The 18672-nt window shown below is 56.4% G+C and overlaps 1 protein-coding gene across 1 annotated transcript in view; it reads right to left on the bottom strand.

Annotated features, from left to right (window-relative positions):
- TBL1X (transducin beta like 1 X-linked) overlaps nucleotides 1-18672 on the bottom strand; it is a 210983-nt gene that overhangs the window by 17888 nt on the left and 174423 nt on the right. The window contains exons 5-10 of the mRNA XM_041740580.1: nucleotides 8374-8519; nucleotides 6568-6829; nucleotides 4005-4137; nucleotides 3374-3515; nucleotides 2571-2634; nucleotides 2365-2462 (exon numbers count right to left, since the gene is read on the bottom strand). Coding sequence (XP_041596514.1) covers nucleotides 2365-2462; nucleotides 2571-2634; nucleotides 3374-3515; nucleotides 4005-4137; nucleotides 6568-6829; nucleotides 8374-8519 — 845 coding nt within the window. The remainder of the gene's footprint in view (nucleotides 1-2364; nucleotides 2463-2570; nucleotides 2635-3373; nucleotides 3516-4004; nucleotides 4138-6567; nucleotides 6830-8373; nucleotides 8520-18672) is intronic.

Here is an 18672-nt window from a genome sequence, read left to right as displayed (position 1 = left end):
GGATCACACCCCAGGCTATAGGCGGCGCTAAACCGCTGTGCCACCAGGTCACTCTTTTCTTAACGTAGCCACTCAAATAAATGTAGCACTGCAGAAAATACATAAACTCCCAGTACTTTTCCCTGATACAGTGTCCCATGCTACATGAGTAATCATATCACTTAGCTGACATCTCAGTTAAATATACAAGAGACAAAACTAAAAATTAATTGCATGAAAGCTTTTAAGGACGTGCTCTATCCTCCTGCCACCACGTTCAGGTTACGCATGCAGGGAAGGCGAACACCAGCATCGCTGTCAATGACCTTTCTCCCCGGTATCACTTTTGAGAACACGACCATTATTCATGCCACGGTTGATTAACAATGGCAGAGAGCGTAGGACGCCAAGACTAATCGGATTCCAAATGTGCATTTTCACTGGCCGTACAGCTCATCACCTGGTAGAGTCACAACTGAGCGTAAGGTTGAAAATCAGAAATGAAATCTATAAAAGAGCCCCTGGGCAGGAGGCAGGTGAGGTTGCAAAGAACTTTTCAGAAGGGGTGTGGAGGTCAAAGCGCAATCCAGGGCCTGCCCCCTGGACCAGTGTGTCCCTAGGCAAGTGAGAGCTGGGTCTAAGGAGCAGGGCCACCAGCAGCAGTGCCCACATCCTCTCTTGGGAGCAGTGAACAGGCCAACACATAAAGTGAAGTGCTCGGTAAGGGTTAGCGATCGTCATTTTAATAATCCAGTCAGCAGTATGGATGACCAACATTAGACACTAGGCCGCCGGGTTTGAAAGGAAAGCTTATGGGTGAGAGACAGAGAGAGAAAGAGAGAAAGACTGAACTCTTCACTGACCTACAGGGTTACACTCTGGTACGGAGGTCAGCACACATTTTCTGCCACTGGCCAGATAGTAGGTATTTGAGACCAAGACCGTGACCATGTTTACAGGTCACCGCTATTACTTTACACTCATCTTAGACCTTGGATGGATACAAAGCAGTAACTGAACCAGGTTTGCAAATTATCCTGATGTCAGTGTGAAAATGTAAAGCCCAGAGGCGCCTGGGTGGCTCAGTGGTTGAGCGCCTGCCTTTGGCTCACGGGGTGATCCTGGGGACCCGGGATCGAGTCCCACATCGGGCTCCCTGCAGGGAGCCTGCTTCTCCCTCTGTGTGTATCTCTGCCTCCCCGCTTCTCTGTGTCTCTCATGAATAAAGAAAATCTTGGGATCCCTGGGTGGCGCAGCGGTTTGGCGCCTGCCTTTGGCCCAGGGCGCGATCCTGGAGACCCGGGATCGAATCCCACATCAGGCTCCCGGTGCATGGAGCCTGCTTCTCCCTCTGCCTGTGTCTCTGCCCCTCTCTCTCTCTCTCTCTCTGTGACTATCATTAAAAAAAAAAAAAAAAAAAAAAAAGAAAATCTTAAGAAAAAAAAAAAGAGAGAAAATGTAAAGAAGCCCTTTGGAAACCAAACAGTACAGTACTCAGACCCAGTCTGTGGTTGTAGAAACACCAACTAGTGGGAGGGCATGCTTTTGTTTCCCTTCTGCTTCATTTCTTGATAATACTTCTTTTCCAAAGCAAGGACTTCAAATTCTTGCTGAGTCGTAGGAATGACATAACTGTTCACTGCACGTTCTCTGGGGGTCATGCTGCCTGGCGCTTGGCAGTTGAGGAAACAAACCCAGAGAGAGTGGCCTGAAGTCAGAGCCAGAACGATGCCTACACCCCCTGACTCCCTGCCCGCTCACGGCTTCTAGATGCACTTGCTGCTCCCAGCCACTGGCCCCTGGCTGCCAGGCGGACGTGTCCGAGCACAAAGTCTACTCTGAGGGTGCTCCGTGGGCCACCGGGGCCTGCCCCCTCGTGTGTAGGTCCGCTTTGCTCCCGCTAAAGGAGAAGCCTATGGCCCACGGTGGCGGCAGCTGACAGTTCATCGAACTGGGGAAACAGAGCCTGGCTTGTGTTTCCAAACTGCTCCGTGGGCGAAAGGCTTCTGTCCACCGCACCCCACAGCGCTTTGCTCCTTCAAGCATCGGACACATGCAATTTGGGGAGTTCCTCTTCCCATCACTGAATGACGTAACTCAAAAAAGGGGGGAGGGGGAAGCTCTGCACAAAGGTCTGCGGAACTGCATGATATATGGAGAGAGTACGTGTCATAAATGAACAGTGAGAGCAAAACCACAAAAACAAAACCTAAAGAAGCTCTTTGGCTGCGCTAAGGAGAAACAGAAAGTCTCAGACTTAAAAACAAAAGCAAAGTGGGATGATATCCAGAGATTAAAAATAAATAAGCATCTACAGATCAAAGGGACTTTTTTTTTTTTTTTTGCGGGGGGGGGGGGGGGGACCTACTTTAAGCTAATACTCACTTTGTCTACACCGGCGCTCAAAATGTAATTCCCCTTTTTGTTCCACTTCAAAGCGAAGATGGGGCCTTTGTGCTGTCCTAACGTGCTGGCCAGGTTGCCTGTTATGGAGAGAAGCCACAAAGAGGTGTGACACAGAGCCTTCTGCCCCCGACGGCCACATCCCAAGGCCATGCTCGCCCGCCCCGCAGTGCCCGGCGAGGCCTTACCGTCTTCTGTCCATATTCTTGCAAAGCCGTCATAGGAACCCGTAGCCAGCAGCGTCCCGTCGCTCTGCGGGCAGGGAAACACACACCACAAAGTGCTCAGGGCGGGTGGTGCCGCAGAAGCGCAGGCCTCTCACCTTATCCCGGGGCCAGAATGTTCTCCTCCCACCAGTGACCGGCTCCCAGGGAGGAGACTCGTCGAGCCCACGTGGCTGCTTCAGGCCACACGGCTCTCAGCCGACAACGTGGGGCGTTCTAACGACACACCAGGGACCAGGGAACACCTGCGACTGCTCGCCCTGTGACATAAGTAACCACACCGCAACCCGAACAGTTAAAGCGAGACTTTGAGAGGCTTAAGGAAGCTGTCAACATGTGTCTGCACACACAGAAGAGTCTGTGCTGCAGGGAAAGTGTAAAGACATTGCAGACAAATGCGGGCCCCCCACCTGTCAACGTCTGTAGCACCCACAGCCCGAACACCCTGGGGTGTCCCCTGGCCCGGCTGCACGGCACGTGTCGTCCGCAGAACAGCACCCTCAACGCCCCATGAAACCACCAGGCTCATCTGGCTCACTGAGGGAAACCGAGGGCCCCTGAACACCCTGAACGCCTAGCTGAACGTCCAACGCGGCCTTGTCAGAAGCCCACAGAAACGGAGAGCGCCTGTGAGACCGGTCCCAGGCTGGGGGGCTCACAATCAGGACCACCCGCCACCCCGGGTTTGCTCACCCACCCCCACAGAGCCCGCTGTGTGCTGGGTGGCCGCTGGGTGCTACAGCTTCTGGGGGGTGGCACATGCTTACATTCCAGTCCAGGGAGGTCACGTCTTTATTACTCGGGACATCATGCCCCCCTTCTCGTATACAGTGCCTCAACACGAGCTGGGTGGAGCCCCCATTGCTGTTTTCATTAAGGTTCCATATCCTTGCCGTCGAGTCTCCGGATCTGTGGAACGAAAACGCACAAGCACTCAGCTTCTGGTTCAAGTGCAAACAGCCCATCAGACTTCCGGGCTGCCTACATGGGGTATCTCTGGCCCGTGGCCCTGTGTCTTCCTAATCCCGTTCACCGTGTTTTTCTCTTCACAATTTTTGTTGTTCTTAATAATGTAATTTTATTGGTTTATGTTTTCTACATAGGCTCCACATCCAACCTGGGGCTCAAACTCACAACCTTGAGATCAAGAGTCGTGTGCTCTACGGACTGAGCCAGCCAGGTGCCCCTCAGTGACTTCAGATTGCTTCCCGCCCCAGTGGGAACAGGGTGGAGTGAGGACTTCCTTACAACCTGGGAAGGAGTGCAGACGGGCAGCCCAAGGTCTTGGACTGCACACAGATGAGAGGAGAGCACGTGTTCCATGAGGCGCGATTCCAGAAAGGAGTGAGCATCTCAGGTCCCCCAGACCCTGCGGCACCCCTGGCCTGGCATCCTTACCCTGAAGCTAGGAGATCACTGACAGGGTTCCAGGCACAAATGAACACCTCAGACTCATGGCCCCGAAGGACTGTGGCTTTGTTGGGTGGAATCTCAACGTCCCCATCTATTTCCATTGGTTTCGAATGATTATCTGTTATAGGAAACAGAAAAAGACATGTGGCTGACCAGTATATATATATATAAAAAAAAATGCATTCTTAGGGAACTTGAATACTAGAGACATCCTCTTTATATATACTAGGCAATATTACTTCTGATGATCATAACTATATCTTAGCTTTTGTGTAATTTAGTAAATACACTATTTATTTTAATTGCATCCAAATTTGATAGAAAAATAAACAGTTAAAAGGTTTTATTTGTCAGAGAGAGAAAGAGAGAGACTAGTGCACAGCAGCAGACAGAGGGAGAGGGAGAAGCAGGCTCCGCACCAAGCAGGGAGCTTAATGTGGGCCTTGATCCCAGGACTCCAGGATCATGACCTGAGCCAAAGGTAGTTGCTTAACCGACAGAGCCACCCAGGTGTCCCAAGAGTTATATATTCTTCATAACTAGGACCAGGCTAAGGTCTCGCAACCACCACAATGAGTTTGGGGAGGGATGATGAGAGCGAGCTGGAGCCCAAAGGTTGGTATTCTCCAGACAGGATGGAACATTTTAGCGTGAAGTTCCCACCAGGAGAGCCATCACTTTTTCAGAGCACCCACCCCTGCAACACTGCAAACATCCTTATATACTTGGGATCAGGGGCTTATATACTTGGGACTCAGGCACCTTTGCAGCAGACTTCTTAAGCCAAGCAGAACTGCCAGGTTTCTAACAGAATAAGCACGCCCTTGATGAATCATGTGATCTGGGTCCTGAATTCCTGAGTAGGCTTGGTGACAGTGGAGACAAGCCACGCTAAATGCCACCCTTAAAAGAACCATCCTGGAAGGTGGCTGCTTTTTTCCCAAGTGGCAGGAGAGAAAAGATTCTTGAAGGTCAGAATGAAATATCACTTCCGATACCATAGTCTGGCCTCAACCCAAATTGCAGCAAGATGATCACAAGCTGTAGATGGCACCAGAAGCAAAGTAAAAGGAGAGGCTGCAGGATGATGTGCCAGGGAGGAGGGAGGAGGGAGCCCTCGGGTGTGCTCCCTGTGATGTGACACGTAACCCACAGGTACCCATGAAATGAAGGCTGTGTGAGTGGCCAGTGTGCTTTAAGGCGTGTAAGTGTCTCTATGCAGCTATGTCGCATTAGATTTTTTCTTTTCCTTTCTCTCTCTCTTTCTTTTCTTTTTAAGTAGTCTCTGTGCCCAGCATTGACCCCCAACACAGGGCTTGAACTCACAACACTGAGATCAAAACCTGAACTGAGATCAAGAGTCAGACACCAAACTGACTGAGCCACTCAGGTGTCAGTCGCACCCATTAAGATTTTCTCCTCCCCCCCATTAGATTGTCCTAAGATTTAAAAGAAATCCGTTCAATTTAAAAGTCCGCAAAATTTCCATCCCAGCAAACATACAGGTTTCTTGAAGCTCACCAATTACAAATTCGTTTCTGTGATGGAAGACTAAGAAAACAATGACACTTAGTTTCTTCCTGCTTCATTTTTGAGAACTTGAGGTTTGTATCCCACCTTGGTGGGTGGAGAGCCGACAAACCAACTCTGGCACAAGCCACAGATTTTCTTCTGGTTTTCCCGCCCCATCACTTGGGATGTTATCAACAGTGACTATGGAGGCTCCAGGTGAGAAGTCTTTTGTGCATAAGCCAGACTCTTGGCCTGCAAGTCACCCTCCTCTATGGAATCTGCATCACAGACCATGTGGATTTTCCATTTGCTGTTGGATTTGATCCTCAAGCTGAAGAGAGTTTGTCACCCTGTGCCCGTGGATGACAACCTGCCACAGGGCTTGGCTGCAAGCTGCAGCCTCATCTGAGAAGCTGGCCAGCGAGCCGCATGTCAGCAAGCCCTGCGCACGCACGCGCATGCACACCACGCATGATACGTGTATACACAAGCATGCTTTGAGCTCAGACCCTGACACAGTCTTTGAGTTTATAAGCCACGTGTCAGAGTGCAGCCAGGTTCTCTAGGTAGAAATTCGGGTTCTCTGATCGGCCTCGTCCTTAAGGGCAATCACCTGCCAGAGATGGAGAGCCCAGCATTTTGAGAAGACCGCGTCAGGCCATGCCTGCCGTCTGGGGCCCGGGGCCCTCACCCTAACCCTGAGCTTGCCGGTTACCCCAGGGTGCTGGCCCCACCGGCTCGGCACAGAAGGCCGTGCGAGGGACCAGGGGCCTCCACCCACGAAACCCTCTGCCGTCGGACAAGAATCACACGTACATCTGGCTGTTAGAGGAGTTCTCTGCCTAGCAGGACGTGTAGGCGTGGAAAGGCCGCCCTGCCCAGGGTCTCGATGCAAGGCGCGCGAGGCTCTCCACGCCCACCGTGCCCACCAGCAGAGCCCGGACACGGACGGCGGGCGATGCTCGGGGAGCTCTCCACCCCCCGCAGCCCGGACAGGAGGCGCCGGAAGCTCGCCAGCCCCGAGCCCTGCACGTACTTATTGCGTGTGCTCCGTTCTCCTCCCCGTTCACCGCGGCCTCCCCGTTCTTTGGTGGGTGCTGCTGGGCAACAGCCGCTGGGGCCGCCGGGGCTGCTGTTGCCGCCGCCGCCGCCGCCGCCGCCGCTGCTGCCGCACTGGCCTGCTGCTGCTGCGCGAGCTTCTCCCGGAAGGCCTGCTGCCGTGTCTGCACCACGTCGGGCATCACAGCGTCGATCAGGGAGAGGGACTCTATGGGGCGGCCGTCAAACACCGTGCCATCCTGGGGAGAGAGCCGGGGGCCGCTGTCAGCCCCGGTGGCAGCAGGTGCCGCGGGGGACTGGCAGGCCTGGGCGCCCGGAGCGATGCCTGGCGATCCAGCGTGGCGCGGGGCTCAACACCCCCGGGTGCACAGGACGCCCCACCGAACACTCATCTGGCCCCCATGTGCCGAGTGCCAGGGCTGGGGCCCCCCTGCCCTGATGCTACAGTTAGTGTGGGACGTCTGTGAACAGCTTCACTCTCATGGGGGAGAGGTAGCTCCCGGAAACCTCAAGGCCCAGTGAGAGATTCCGGCACCTTCAGGCTTTGGGGCCCCTGCACCTGTCCAGCCCACTTAATAAAATACGCAGCTGCTGCCGTTTGGGCCCAGGGTGCACACTAAATATCATGAGACACAGCCAGCAGCACCGTTTAGTTCCCACGCGTATTTTAGCCAACTTCTTGTGATTCTCTGGCTTCTATCGGCAATGACAAAATTTCCACCACACTTAAAAACGAGGGAGGAAGTTCTTTCCTTAGAGACTGCTCCGAATAGAAGAGTCACATGAAAAATTAGTGCTTCTGGGTTGAGGCTGCGGGATGTGCAACCATGTGTTTGCACGTTCTGAACCGGAATTACCTCAGAGATTAGGAAAAATCGGATGGCATGAGTCTCAGCGGGACACCATCTACCTGAAACGTGACCCAGCTGACTTGGGGCCACGATACGATATCGTATTTGAAAACACAGAAACGATAAGAAACCCCCCAAAAATGTGTCAACAAATAGCTGGTCACCTCATCAGCCACCTTCATGCTGCGGTTCTGGCCATGGCATGGCCGCTGTTGACCAAGTGGGGTGATACGGGGTGTCACCTTCCTTCAGCTGTTCACACCTCAAACGGACCACTACTCAGCCAGAGGCAGTAACGGCCCAGGGTAGTGAGGACACCTCCTAGTTTAGACTCCAAAGCATGCTGCCCCACTTTTCAATGACTGCAAACCAAGGTCACAAATGAGACGTCCCACTCACCTCGAGACGTGTTGGAATTTGGACCTGAGCACGAGGAGCCATGAGGGCTTCTCGACAGGTTGAAGACGTGGACACGGGACGGGGAAATGGAAGCACAGGGTCACGCGATCTGGGCGCTGGCGGGGGCCTGAGGGTCACGCGCTCCCATCCCCACGCTGGACTGTTTTGTGGGGAAAAGAGACCCGATGGGGCCTCAAGGGGCTGGGGAACACGGCCTCCGGGCACCCAATCTAACAGGAGGAAGGAGGCAACGGCCACCGTCAGGGAACAATGTGCACAGGGCGGGTGGAAATTCGGGTGTTTGCAAAGATGGGGTAATGGCACTGCTGGAGGAACACAGGGGACACGCTACAGGATCTGTTACTTTCGAAGTCTGCAGAGGCGAAAGAGAAAGCGGAGCACGACAGGCTTGCCGCAGCCGGAGGAACGGAGCAGGCGGCCGGGGCTGCGGCCGCGAGGGCTGCGAGCGCTTCGGGCCCCGCTGTCCTGTCCGGCGGGGACCAGGCCGCCGCCCGCGGCCCGAGCGCACGTACCTCGTTGATGCTGATCTCGGCCTCCACATACTGCAGTCCCTTCTGCAGGATGGAGATGAGGGCCGCCGGCGGCACTAGCGTCCCATTGATGTTGGACTGGCTGATGTGGCTCTCAATACCGAACGTGAACGCCGAGTGGGAAAAACCTGCAGCGGGAGACACGGGGCAAAGGGGGTCGTGAGGCCTGAAGGGAAGGGTGGCGGGAGGCGCGGCCACTGAGACCCAAAGGTGGTACAAATGCTCCTAATTGGGTGGGGCGGGGCGGGGGTGCAGCTGTGGCTGTGGGATGCCCACCTACAGGTGCGGGGTGAAGCGGGGGAACGGGCCCGGAGACGGGAGGCCACGGCAGGGCGAGACCTGCGCGCAGGGGACGGACGCACGGCTTTAGAGGTGCAGCGGGTTCCCTGTTCTAAACAGCAAAACACAGCACGGTCCGCCCTGCCTCAATGTTTCCTTTTCTTTCTGATACTTAATATTTTTGATACTTAATTTATCTATTTGCGGGGTGTGGGGCGCACAAGCAAGAGCAGAGGCGGAGGGAGAAGCAGACTCCCCGCGGCGCGGCGCTCGGCCCCAGGACACCCGGATCATGCCTTGAGCCATCGCCTGACCCCCCGGGAGCCCCCCGCTAAATGTTTCTGCTGCCCGAGGGGCAGCTCCGGGCTCCCTCCCGCGTGCCCATCACTGCTTTCACCCCGCACCCCGGGCCCTGCTGGGCGCACACGGGGCGCCTTCCTGTGGCCGGGCTCCGAGCGCTCGCAGCAGGGGGCGCCGAGCCACCACATGATCAAGCATCCGAGGAAAACGAGAACATTCTGGACTGACTGGGTGGCTTGAGTCACTTTATCGAGTAATTGGCACTTCCGCCTTGGCTGTGAGATGCTGGTCACAACCCTCGTCAGGATGGTTACTGCATGTAACCAAGAAAGGGAGGCAGCAGGCAGGGCAGGGTGCGGGGACCCATGTGGGGGCCCACCGGGTACCGGCAGTGGCCCTTCCTCCAAGAGTCAGGGGACACGCTGTGGCTGGAGTTCCCGGCCGCTGCAGGCCTTCTCTGCAGGGGGGCGGCTCTGTCTGCTGGGGGTACCGTCAGCCACCTCGGTCTGGGGCGGCCAGGGGTGTCCGGGAGCTGGGAATCCTTGGGGGGTGCAGGCCTTAGGGGTAACAGAGCCCCCTGTGCTCAGCTCCGGGCTGCAGGTGGTGCGGGGCCAGGGGCACTCGAGCATGTGGCTCTGAACTCCTGCACTGTCTACGCGGTCCGTCCATCAGGCAGACAGAAGGCAAGCACGAGTTGTGGGGGCGAACCCGCTAACTGTCCTGCAGGACACCCCGCCCACCACCCACGGCAACAGCGCATGCGGCTACATGCTGCCGGTCCCACAACACTGGACCCATTCGACTGGTCTCAGGGTTATCCCCTTGCTGTAGTTTGTCCTCAGCTCTGTCCGCCCGTTCCCTTGCGGGATGGGGGCGTCCCCAGAATCCTGCTCCCAGGGGATCTCCTCCATGAGCACGTCCCATCACCACTGGCTCATCCTACATGCTGGTGGGCTGCGCAGGGCTCCGGGGTGTCCCCACTGTCGGCCTGCGAGGCCACCCACACCGCTAGCATACCGCCTTCAGAAGCCAGACTGATGGGCATCGCCCAGGCCCCAGTTTCCATCAGATTCCACATCATCCGCTCCCCGCCTCCCTTGAGCAAAATATGACCAGCCGTTGCAATAAACGCAGTGCCCAGCAGATGGGCCTGTTCCTCCAGGAAAGGCCGTTGTGTCCCGCTGTCCTCTCCTTTCCGGCCTACTGTCTGCTGCTCCCCAGCCCGGCCGCTCGTCCCCCAGTGCCCTATTATGAGGAATACATAAACGTGTCCTTTACTTATTTCCTCGAGGCCTGTGTCAGCAACCGTTACTGTTACAACCGGCCGCATAGAGGCTTCCAACCTCCTTATGTAACCGCCGTGCCTACGTGAGCCACCCAAGACCAGCCCCCAGAGGCCCCCGAGGCCCCTGCTGCCCCCCACCCCCTCCGCTCTCCCAAGGCCAGCAGCAAGGGCACTTTACAAGGGCCTCCCCTCTGCCCTTCCTTTGCCTCCCGTCTCTACCCTTCCCCCACCCCTCGGGCCACCACAGAACCAGCACCCCCAGTTAACCAGTGACCACCCCCTGGGCCTGTGCCATGCCAGACGCCTTATCTCCATGCTTTTACAGGCCAGGTGTAGGGAGGCTGCAGACGAGGCAAGGCCCAGGTCAGAGGATGGAGCGGGACCACGTAGGTCGGGGCCCGACTCCCGCCTACCTGGAACCTGCGCCTCGCACTCGGGGCCACAGTGATCTCGGCCTGTGAAGAACTCTGAACTCTGAACTCTTCCTGGCCGTTGGCCCCACTCGCGGCCCCCCCCCCTTCTCCGTCAGTGTCTTGAGCGGCTAACAGGGCCAGACACTGGGTCTCCTGCTCTCTCTAGAAAGCACGCGGCGGGCCCACCCCACGCAGGGCTGATGCACACCGCAGGCACCTGCCAGCACCCGCTCGGGCCTCCCCGAGCCCTGTGCTTTGCCACCGGGGGTGCGGCGGTCTCGAGATCCCGGGGTCACCGGCAGGCCCCGCCACCTCACACCTCCAAAGCCGGGCAGCGGGGCCCCACTCCCAGCCCACCAGGCCGCGCCGCCCGCAAGGGCCCCGGCGAGGAGGGTCCGGTCCGTGACGCGGGGACGGCGTGCAGGGAGGTCAAGCCTCGGGGCTCAGCGGCAGGCGGGGACATACAGACAGAAAGACACCTCGTCTCGCGGTTCCGGAGGCCCGAGTCAGTCCCAGATCTCGGTACACACTGAGGTCCGGTGAGGGCCAGTTTCTGGTTCCCGGAGGGCGGTCCTCACCCGGAGCACCCCCAGGCGCCCCCTCCCGATGCCGTCACGGGGGCTGGGAGTCCAGCGTAACAACTTGGGGGAGACCAACACGGCCGACGGTCCTCCCTCCCTCACGCTCTCCCGTGGCGTCCAGCCACGCGACGGCGGACCCCGAGCACGCTGCTGCCTCAGGCAGGGGGGCCGGCGCAGGCAGGTAGCAGCCAAGGCCGCAGGTGGCCCGGGGGCGGCGCACGTGACAGGCACGCTTGCCACTGCAGGCTCCGGGACTGCAGCACCCGCCTTCTCGCCCTGCCCGCAGCACCCGCGGCACCCACGGCGCCCGCAACACCCACGGCACCCGCAGCCCTCTGGGGGCAGCGCAGCCTGCAGGGGACAAGGGGTAAGCCCACCTCCGACCCAACGCTCCACGATGTCCGGGGGGTACAGGGGCGCCCCGGTTTGGCCCCCGAGTTCCGAGGAAGCCCCCCGAGTGCGGCCAGGCGGCCGCGGGGTGAAGGCTGCGGGGCGCGGGGGGCCGAGAGAGGCACCGCAGGCCCGGCCCCACCGAAGCAAAACGAGGACTAGCGAAGAGGTGCACGGAGTGCCGGGACCTTGAGCGTCGGTGGTGACAACTTGTGTCCTCTCCTGGAGGGAACAGAAAACCATGCCCGGAAGGCTGGGCTCTTCAGAAACGCACCTGGCCATGTTCCCTTGCATTGCAGAGACAGTCTCCTATTTGCTTATGAACTTCCGTGAGCCGCGTTTCTCCGGCGGAATCCACGAGTGGCCTCTGAATCAATGGCTTTTTTGTTTTTTAAAGACTTATTTGCTTGTTTATTCATGAGAGACGGAGAGAGGCAGAGAGAGGGAGAAGCAGGCTCCCGTGGGGAGCCCGATGCGGGACTCGATCCCCAGACCTGGAATCACGCCCTGAGCTGGAGGCAGATGCTCGGCCGCTGAGCCACCCAGGCATCCCTCAATGATTTTTTTTAATCCATTTGTTTTGAAGACTTTCCTCGTGGCTTCTGGCCAACCTGATTTCATCGAGGCAAGCAGAAGGGCCAGGTGCAGAGAATGTCAGGAACAATCTGGACCACTGGGTCCGTCCTTGATCCCCCAATGAGTGCCTGGGCCAACTCACTTCATTTGGCTGGGCCCCCGTTTCCTTTTCTATGGTGTGGGGATAAAAAGTACCTCAAGGAGCTAATGGGAGAACCAGATGTAAGAGCAGCAGGCCTGCACACATTTTTGAATGTATAGAAGACCACGGACCAGTGGAGACATTCCTTCTTGACGTTTCCTCGTTTGTGCAGTGATGACACCGGACGAAACGGTCACTTGGATATTTTGTAGACCCGACATGCATTCATCGTGGAACGGGGGGAGGCCCACTGACCACGTATGCAAGGCCTGCTTGAGCCCTTTCTCCTAGGCCCTGGTTCTTGGAGACTGCCGTGCGCCAACGTGTTGCGTAAGGCGCCATCTGGGGAGACTGACACCTCCAGGCAGGATGCTGCTCCGCCGGGACTGGCCCAGCCTCCACCACCAGCGCCCCACTCCTCCCAACAGGACTCCGAGGCTAATGAGTGCCTCCTCAGCTTTCCTGCAGCTCTTCTTCCTCCCAAGGGGACAGCAGTAGGAATAAAGCTCATTATGTCAACGACAGAGATGGAAACAGTCAGGACTGGCCCAATGGCAGATGTGGAAGTTGTTAAGAGGGAGAAGAGAGAGCTCGGTGGTACCTCGAGGAAAGCTCTGTGCGGGGGCAACGCATTAGCGTCCCTGGTGTCCAACATTCAGCCAGTCTGGGGTCGTGACCGAAGCCAGCAGGCCTGTCCCCTACTTAGTAAGAGGTATCCCTGCTGAATCTCTCAAGCTGTGGCATGACGGACAGTGAGGCCAGCTCATTCCTTGTTGTGGGGAGCGCCATCCTGGGTGTTGCAGGACGCTGACCAGCACCCCTGGCCCCCTGGATGCTGCCGGCACCTCCTCTGGATCATGACCACGCACAGTGTCTCCAGATACTGCCTAATTGACCCTGCCATGGCCGATCACCGGTAACCTAGAGAAACCGAACCCCCCAGAGGACACTATCCATAGTCGACTCACATTTCCGCTTGATTTATAAACACAACAGGTGGACAGTTGCCAGTGAAGAGCAGGACCAAGACACCGTCTATATGCGCTTGGTCAGAGAATTCACCAAACACACGGTAACGAGGAACAACCAGATGAGGTGAGAGTGTTTCCAAGGAGGAGAAAAAGGGTGTAACCGTGAGAAACGTGACAAACCGGGAAAGGTTCAAAATAAGCGCTACGTGTTCTACAAAGTGTGGCAAGACCTCCAAGGGTAAAGTCCTTTCTGTTTTCCTCACGAGGGAGGAAAAGAGCGTGCACATGCATTTGTCTCACCCGACCAGGCAATAAAAATAGATTTAAAACCAAGTACGTGTTTTCCGTTTCTTGCAATTACCACACGGCCAGACAAACGGCTTCACGAACCACCTGAGTTAGTTGAACACCGAACCATTCTGTCCAGCTAATGGCGGCCCGATCCACCAGCAAAACCTGCTAAATGATCACTCTCTGGCCCTTAAAAAGCACTGCTTAGCTGGCAGAGAAAAGCAGACGTGTAATACCTACCCGGGCAGCGGTGAGGGTGGTTTTGCATCTTCAGCTGAAACAAATGCCAAGGGCTCCAATTTGAGGCATCTTCAAGAGCAGGCTCTTCAGTAAGTATTTAATGAACGTGCATACTTGGATGTAGACAGCCACCAGCCACCCAAGGCCGAGGGGCGTGCTGAATCCTAACCGTCTGGATCAAGCGGAGGGCAGAGAGGCCCCCAGGCCAGGTCTGGCCCACCGCTTGTAGCTGCAAATAAAGTTTTACTGGGACTGAGAACTCAACGCGTCTGCTGCTTCTCTGCCACTCGGCGTGTGCGACTTTGCTACGGCGGCCCAGAGGCACAAGACGCTCCTCCGCGACACCTGGCAACGTGGGGGTGACAGCGAGGGAGAGCGTCCTCTGTGCCGGGCAGCGGCCCACCGATCTACGGACACCACGCGCCCTAACACGAAGCCCTCCCGGTCACGTGGCTGACCCGCCTCGACGGGTCTGGAGTTCTCGAGAGCCTGCAGCCGGGCCAGGCCCCCGCACCCCCGACACCTCCCCAGCTGAGCACGGCCCGGAAGTGACCCTGACACGGGGGGAGCCACTGCCTCTGTGACCAAAGCTCGAACCCGCCTCCTGCGTCCCTGCACAGTGACTCTGCTCATTCTGGGCTCACTCTGGAACGGCGGTTCATGGTTCCCAAGGGCGGACGACTCCGGCCCCCAGGGACACACGTGGGCAATGGCCACAAACGGTTTTGGCTGCCCCGGGGGAGGGCTGTGTCTGCAGGGAGTGTGAGTGTGTGTGTGGGGGGGGCTGCTGGGGTGTGTGCGGTGGGGGTGTTGGTGTGGGTATGTGTGGGTGTGCACGGGTGTGGGGTATGTTTGGTTCCACCAGGGGTGTGTGTGGGGTGTATGTGTAGAGGTATGTGGAGTGTGTGTGTTTGTGTGCCTACCCCAGGAGTGTGTGTAGGGTATGGGCATGTGTGTTTGGCTGCCCCAGGAGTGTGTGTATATGTGTTTGGGGGTGTGTCGGGTGTGTGGGTATGTGTTTGTGTGTGCACGTGCATGTGCGTGCATGGAGGGGCGCTACAGCATCTAATGGCTGGAGGCCAGGCCCGTGCCCCACAGCCTGCAGCGCATAGGAGGCTCTGGGTAATAAAGCCGGAACTGGGCCCAGTTCCAACAGCCAGCTCCTGAACCCCTGTCACCACCACTGACACCTGCTCAGTGGTCATGGGTGTGGCCAGGCCTCTGTGCTCCACAGAAGCCTCGCCTGTCCTGGCAGGAGGGAGGGGCTGCCCTCCTGCTGGTCCAAGGTCACCAGTCACCCAGTTACCCAGTCACTGGGCAGCGGCCTTCATTTGTCTGCACCTCCTGACTTCTGGGAAGGTGGAACCTTGTAGAAGGGAGAAAGCCCTTCCGGATTCCCTTCCTAACAGGCAGAGCAGCCTCCCCGGGGTCGGGGCTGCAGCTCCAGATGGACATGCATCAAGAAAACTAAAGGAAGGCTAAGAGAACCCACTCAGGCTGATGGAAAGGAGGGGCGAGGAGACACTGAACAAAACTGAGTCCTTGCTGCTTTCAGAGTAAGACGGCTGGAGGAGGACGGGAACTCAGGGTTGAGCACAAGCGTAAGAGAAGGAGAACAGTCTTTAAACACCTCTGCCTGCCGTTCAAGCAACGGTTCAGAAAAGCACCGAAGAGGATGTGTGTATGGCCCTGTGTATACCTGGATTTAAAAACGATCATGGGGCAGCCCAGGTGGCGCAGCGGTTTAGCGGCGCCTTTAGCCCACGGCGTGATCCTGGAGACCTGGGATCGAGCCCCACGTCTGGCTCTCGTGGGTAAATAATCTTTATAAATAAATAAATAAATAAATAAATAGGATTATAATATTTGAGAATCATAATAAAGGTAATGCTCTTCAGTGCTTATTACGTGGATTAGCCCTTTAAATGCAGTAGCTCAGAGGTGGCAACAACCTAGGAGTTAGGCTTACGACCTCCATGTTACTGATGGGGAAACTGAGTCACAGAGCAGTTCAGTGACTCCCCCAAGGGCACACAGTGAGGAGGTGGCTGTGTGGGTCCCGAGTCTGCGCCCTTAACCACACACCGTGGAACCCTGGAAGCCGCTCAGAAACCTCCCCTCTGGGCAGCCCGGATGGCCCAGCGGTTTAGTGCCGCCTGCAGCCCAGGGTGTGATCCTGGGGACCTGGGATGGAGTCCCACATCAGGCTCCCTGCATGGAGCCTGCTTCTCCCCCTGCCTGTGTCCCTGCCTCTCTCTCTCATGAGTAAATAAATAAAATATTTAAAAAAAGAAAAAAAGAAAAGAAAAAGAAAAAAAGAAACCTCTACTCATTCCGAATGGTGCCTTGTGAGTAAGAGGCAGCGGGCCACCTCGCCATCTCCGCGCCGTCCGCACTACACGTTCAGCCCAGCCGGCGGCCACCGCGCCCACGGCCCCTTCCCGGGCTCGAGGTGGGTCTGTCCACACGGGCCGCCCGCCGCCCGCCCAGCGAACAGGCGGAGTGAAACGACTCCCGGGTCCCTTTCTCCTCTGAAAGTCCGCGTAGAGGCCAAGATGACCACGGTGTCCCGCCAAACCCAGATGACCAGAAGTCACAGGGGTGCCCGAGCGGCCGCACAGCAGGGGAGGCTCCCGCCCCGGAGAGGGATGGATCCCCCCGACTCCCGGGGCCGGAGGCCGGGAACCCAGGGGGGGGGGAGCCTCTCGCTGGGCAGCAACGGAACAGAAACGACCGCACGCCCATCCGAGCACGGATCTTACAAGTCACCGTGAAACAGGACCGTGCGCTGCCAGCTGACCGTGTCGCACCTCCTTGGTACCTCCGAATCCGGATGTGCCTGTAACATCCTCATTCACGGCAGGTCTGCGTGTCCCGGCTCGCAAAGGGTCCGCACCAGGAGCGCAGCTGCCTGGCACCCTGCCCGCCGTCCTCTCAGTGCGGGATCGGGGTGACTGAAGGGGGGGCGGGCGCTGATCAAAATACAGATGGGGGGATCCCTGGGTGGCTCAGCGGTTTGGCGCCTGCCTTTAGCCCAGGGCCTGATCCTGGAGACCTGGGATCGAGTCCTGCGTCGGGCTCCCTGCATGGAGCCTGCTTCTCCCTCTGCCCCTGTCTCTGCCTCTCCCTCTCTTTCTAGGTCTATCATGAATAAATAAAATCTTAAAAAAAGAAATACAGATGGGAGAGAGGCCAAGGGTGAGGACGTGGGAGCTGGGGCAGAAAAACCAGACACATGCACATGGAGCTGGAAGCCGTCAACACAAAAGGCGGGAGAGTAAAAATCACGTACCCTCATCTCTGGAAGCTCATTTGCTGTCGGTTCACTTCCCCTTTTCGGAAGTGATGGATGAGTCTCACCAGAGCGTTACGTTTTCTGCCCAAGAAGCAATTCTTATACGTAAACTCTCCTATTACCCATAGTGAAAAGCATAAAACTATGTCGAGAATTCTTTTCCATTTTGCAGTCTCAATCGCTGCACGTGTTCATATCAGCTTCACGATGTTTTTTAACTTAAAAAAAAAAAGAATCCTTAAGACCCAGCCCTCACTTTCTCTCCGTTTGCTCTGACATCCTGCCACAGAAAACCGCATGCAGCGAGAACGTCTTTATGGGCTGCAGACCTGTTCTAGATGACCCGCCATAACATGGACTTTGGTGTAAAATGGAACTGTCTTGGATGGCGCCCAAAAGAAATACCAGAAGGGCCTCGTTAAAATAGGGTTTCACTTATAACATCTGGCCCGGACCCCAAGGGTGGCGGCTGAGTACAGCGCGGGCCTCTGACTTTTGCAGACCGCGCGCCCTGCCAAGATTTTAATATCCCTCTCAACATGGGAAACATCCAGGAGGGGAAGGCATTAGTCAGGTTATAAACTAACGTCGCTACTTCCTCCCGAGCCAACAACTGGCTCGGGGAGAGGCGGCCTGGCGGGGAAGGCCGCTGTCCCGCCCGGGTTCACGGGGCTCTGTGGTGGGAAGCGTCAGAAGCCTCCAGAAGGATGTGCAAGGTGCAGACGCGCCACCTGCTGGCACCAGAGCCCCCACCAGTCTGAACCCCGGGGACTCGACATTTGAAATCTGCAAACCGTAGGAGCTTGGAGGCCAAGCCGGGGAGGTTCACAGTGGAGAGCGGCATTAAAAATTTTTAAACCTTAAAAACTAACTTATGACTTTGGGAAAAACAGAGAAAGCGATTTGGAAGATGGAGAAAGTAACTCCCATGGTTCTGGTTCTACACCTGATACGGCTGCTGTCCGCCCCTTTCTCTGTGCAAATTAGTTTTTATGTTAATTCTTGTGATCATACAATTCTGTACCCCGCTTCTTTACCTCACACAACAGAAGGCATGTCCCCCGCTTGGTAAGTAGTCTCAATAGCCACCATTTGGGTAGATTCTCCCGTGTTCACTCATCCTTTACTCACACTACCTCTGGGTTTACTTTCAAAAAGGAATCAACATGACTGGAAAAAGAAGATGTGTTACAGACAGACAGACACACAGTGGAATATTACTCAGCCATCAAAGAGTAAAATCTTGCCATTTGCAAGATTTCATGACATGGATGGAACTATATGAAGCAAAATAAGTCAATCAGAGAAAGACAAATACAAATACAATATCACTCATATGTAGGATTTAAGAAACAACAGATGAACATAGGGGAAGAAAGGGAAAATATAGTAAGACGACATCAGGGAGGGCGAGAAATCCTAAGAGACTCTTAACTCAGGAGACAAACCAAGGTTTGCGGGAGGGGAGGTGGGGGGACGGGGTCACTGGGTGAGGACAGGTGATGTGATGAACCCTGG

Source organism: Vulpes lagopus, chromosome X (genome assembly GCF_018345385.1).
Source record: "Vulpes lagopus strain Blue_001 chromosome X, ASM1834538v1, whole genome shotgun sequence".
In the NCBI taxonomy this organism is placed as follows: Eukaryota; Metazoa; Chordata; class Mammalia; order Carnivora; family Canidae; genus Vulpes; species Vulpes lagopus.
This window is presented reverse-complemented; position numbering and strand designations above follow the sequence as displayed.